The 4,388-nt window shown below is 36.8% G+C and overlaps 1 protein-coding gene across 1 annotated transcript; it reads left to right on the forward strand.

The window, feature by feature from the left end:
* Window positions 1–1,005: 1,005 nt before the first annotated feature.
* LOC104217594 (L-ascorbate oxidase homolog) lies at window positions 1,006–2,958 on the forward strand. The gene has a single exon (XM_009767881.2). The coding sequence runs from the start codon at window positions 1,134–1,136 to the stop codon at window positions 2,808–2,810; it is 1,677 nt and encodes a 558-aa protein (XP_009766183.1). The 5' UTR covers window positions 1,006–1,133; the 3' UTR covers window positions 2,811–2,958.
* Window positions 2,959–4,388: the final 1,430 nt, after the last annotated feature.

Below are 4,388 nucleotides of genomic sequence, written 5' to 3' on the forward strand. Positions count from 1 at the left end.
GGTGGTTATAATTTCTATCACACTCCATTAGAGTTACAATCAAAATTTTATCGTCTTTGCTTGTATTTAAAATCAAATTATAGAATATCAAGAATTTAAAAGAGAAAAAAAAGTAAAATACTTACCTTAAATCCAGAATTTAATCATGAAGGAAGTTCATGGAATAATGGACTATCATTATACTCAATCCCCTTCTACTCAATTGGATAGAGTCCCGTGTTTATAACGTGTTATGAAATAATAAAAGAAGAAGAAAGTATTATAGAGAAAAGTAGAGAGAGAATTCTTATTAAATTTTGGGATGATTTACAATGGAATAGAACCCCTCTATTTATAGGGAAAAATGACTTAGTCACCAAATAATAAACCCTAAAATCTCTCTAAAATATAGACATTCAGCGTAAATACAATTCTTTTTATAACATATTCTTTATTTTTATAGTATTATTTAACTTTACAATCGACATGATAGCAGAAAAAATAGTACTCATAATGTGTTGTACACCTTTCCTATGAGAATATAAAATTACATACCGTAAAAATTTAAAGGTTAACATTTTGCTCCGTGATAGTAATAAGTAGCTAAGTTAAAATAAATATTTTATTAATATGTTTTATAAAACAAGTGAAAGATAAAAATAACTAAAAAGACATTAATGAAGAAACATTCTCTTATCATGAATAAGTCTATTTATATATCTGTATTTTTACAAGCTTTTCGATTAAAGAAAGACCAAGATGTTCATTTTACTACATCGATGGACAAGGAGAAATTTAAACTAATGTCTTTAAAACTTTTCTTAAATTCTATAAAGAATAAGTCAAGGCATAGAAACAAGAATGAGAAATGCAAGGAGAATCAAGAGACAATTAAAGGGAATGCAAGAATAGGGGTGAAGCACAAAAAGTGAGCCACAGAGTACATTACGGGAGATAATGAATGGCTCAAAAAAGGAAACCTCCTGCTATAAAAAGCATCACGACGAAGGGTAAGAATGCAAGCTCTAGCAGGAAGAAGAAGAAGAAGACATTCACCTCTTCTTCTTTGTCAAAATAAAATAAATTAAAATCCCAAAAAAATATCTATAAAAAAAATTCCAAAAAATATAGTGAGATTTGGATTTTGTGGAGGCATGGAGAGAGCCAGTGTGAAAATTGTGGCTTTGCTACTTTGCCTCTCCGTTGGAGCTTTGGTGGTGAAAGCTGAGGACCCTTACCTCTTCTTCGAGTGGAATGTTACTTACGGTACAATTGCTCCATTGGGTGTCCCCCAACAAGGCATTCTCATAAACGGCCAGCTACCAGGGCCGAGGATCAATTGCACATCCAACAATAATATTGTTGTCAATGTCTACAATAACCTAGATGAGCCCTTGCTCCTTACCTGGTCTGGTATCCAACAAAGGAAGAACTCGTGGCAAGATGGTACCCCAGGAACTATGTGTCCTATCATGCCTGGTACAAATTTCACCTATCATTTCCAGGTGAAGGATCAAATCGGTAGCTTTTTCTACTTCCCGTCAACAGGCTTACATCGTGCAGCTGGTGGATTTGGTGCCGTCGATGTTCATAGTCGTAACCTTATCCCTATTCCTTTTGACAAACCCGCTGAAGAGTACAATGTCTTTTTGGGCGATTGGTACAATAAGGGACACAGGACCTTGAAAAAGATCTTGGACGGCGGGCGCACCATTGGTAGGCCTGATGGCATTCACATTAACGGAAAGTCCAGCAAAGTTGGTGACAAGGCAACAGAGGCACTCTTCACCATGGAGGCTGGCAAGACTTATAGATACAGGATGTGTAACGTTGGCATGAGGACCTCAGTCAATGTCAGGATCCAAGGCCACACCATGAAGTTGGTTGAGATGGAGGGATCACATACGGTGCAGAATGTCTATGACTCACTTGACATTCATGTTGGTCAGTGTCTTTCGGTCCTGGTCACTGCTGATCAAGAGCCCAAAGACTATTACATGGTTGTTTCTAGCAGATTTCTGAAGCAGGAGCTCTCCTCTGTAGCCATCCTTCGTTATGCTAACGGTAAGGGACCAGCATCATCTGAGCTCCCAGCACCCCCACCAGATAACACTGAAGGTATTGCCTGGTCCATGAACCAATTCCGCTCATTTAGATGGAACCTCACCGCTAGCGCTGCCCGTCCTAACCCTCAGGGATCCTACCATTACGGAAAAATCAACATCACTCGCACCATGAAGATCGTCAATTCTAGGAGTCAAGTAGCTGGCAAGCTTCGATTCGCCTTGAATGGTATCTCCCATATGGATACTGACACCCCATTGAAGCTTGTTGAGTTTTTCGGAGTTCCTGAAAAGACCTTTAAGTACGATCTGATGGCTGATGAGCCTCCATCTGACTTGAGCAAAGTGACAATTTCCCCGAATGTGAAGAATGCTACCTTCCGTAATTTCGTGGAGATTATCTTCGAGAACGAAGAAAAGACTATCCAAACCTATCATTTGGATGGGTATTCCTTCTTTGCCGTAGGCATCGAACCTGGGAAGTGGAGCCCTGAGAAGAGGAAGAACTACAACTTAGTAGACGCAGTAAGCAGGCACAGCATTCAAGTCTATCCAAACTCGTGGGCAGCCGTGATGACAACTTTGGACAATGCAGGAATGTGGAACTTGCGATCAGAAATGTGGGAGAGATTCTACTTAGGACAACAATTATATTTTAGTGTTCTCTCCCCGTCGCGCTCCTTGAGGGATGAGTACAACCTCCCAGACAACCACCCTCTTTGTGGTATTGTCAAGGGTATGCCCATGCCAGCTCCATACACGGCGTAGATTCCAAAATGATGATCAGAGTGTACTATATAAATTAGCATTAGATGGGAGGGATGGAAAGAAAGGAGCTTGATTTCTTAATTGATGCATTTGTATTCCTTTCAAATTATAATAAGACAAGAATAAGAAAATAATAAGGTTTTGTTCCCCTCCTCTATTTATTTATCGAATCAATTGATGTTATTTTCTTTTTGTTTCTTTATAAATTTCACGCATGCACTCTTTCTGGTTGCTTCTTTCATTATTTTTCCATTATCTATTTATTTTTCTTAGTCTGTAGTCCAATATTATCCCTAATTAATTATGATCTCAACCAAGATAATCTATGATATTTGAACCTACATGTATTTATTAATTCGCAAGTATGTTAGATTTCTTAATTGATTGAACTTCAACACTTTATCGGTGGTCGTATGCATGATATTTCATAAGTGGTATCACAATTTGAAAAATTGGACTAACAGATAAATCAATATAGTGATAAGCGGTGTCATTTTTTATATTTATCCTCAATACTTTTATTTTTCTTATACATATATAATCAAAAATTTCGACGAAGGGGTGTAAGGTGCATACACCCTACAATTTATTCCTCTTTCCTTCATATGTTATAAATATTTATTATTATTAAAATAAAACATTAAGACAATTAAAAATAGGGAAAAGGGTAAAAAATATCCCTCTACTATTGTTTATTGTTTACTTGTGCTACCCGTTATACTTTTCGTCCATTCTTGTCCCTACCGTTAACAAAGTTTGCAAAATTACCCCTAACCCTAACGTCCCTCCACCGTGGCAGCTGACCCCTCTAATATTTTGTCCATGTCAGCAGCCAAGTCAGCAGGTCCCACCAAATAAAATGTCATATCAGCATTGGAAGTAATTTAATCCCCAAATAAAATTGAAGGGTTTTTTCCTTTTTTTTTGCATTATCTTTTCCCAGCGATATCATATGCTCATTTTGAACTAATTGCACATATTGAAATGAACACATGGCCTATGTTCAATTTGAACGTTAAAAATTATTTTCTTACTGTTTTAGATCTTACAAGTTACATTTTGGGCGGTTTATTGGCTGTTTCGTTTTATGGATTAGCTCAATTTTTTCGAATACATAGTCTGATTTTGATAGTTATTCTTTCTTTGTCTTCTATCCCCTTTTCTCGCGCGGTAAAATATTTAAGAAAATTATAAAATTTTTATTATTTACACTCTTGGAACTTATGATTTGGTTCCAAATTTTGAACGGTTAGAGTCATCAAATTTTGAGATACATCAAATTTCAAAAATAATTCTGCAAAGAAGAAAGAGAAAATGATCAGTAGAAGAAAATGAAGGAGGGGAAAGGCAGTGGTGTTTTTGTATATTTTTAATCAAGATCTGTAGATCTCGCCTGTTTTCATGCTGGATGAAGAAGAAGAAGAAGAAGAAGAAGAAGAAGAGGGAATAGAGTGAAAAAGAGTAGAGGTAGTCAGTGATGGTGGCCTTGTGACTTTTTCGGTGAGTTTCGCCGGTTCTATTTGCTGGTTTGGCGGAATGGGGTTTCTGTTTGAATGAGGAAACATGAAGAAGGAGAAA

Source organism: Nicotiana sylvestris, chromosome 10, assembly GCF_000393655.2.
Source record: "Nicotiana sylvestris chromosome 10, ASM39365v2, whole genome shotgun sequence".
In the NCBI taxonomy this organism is placed as follows: domain Eukaryota; kingdom Viridiplantae; phylum Streptophyta; class Magnoliopsida; order Solanales; family Solanaceae; genus Nicotiana; species Nicotiana sylvestris.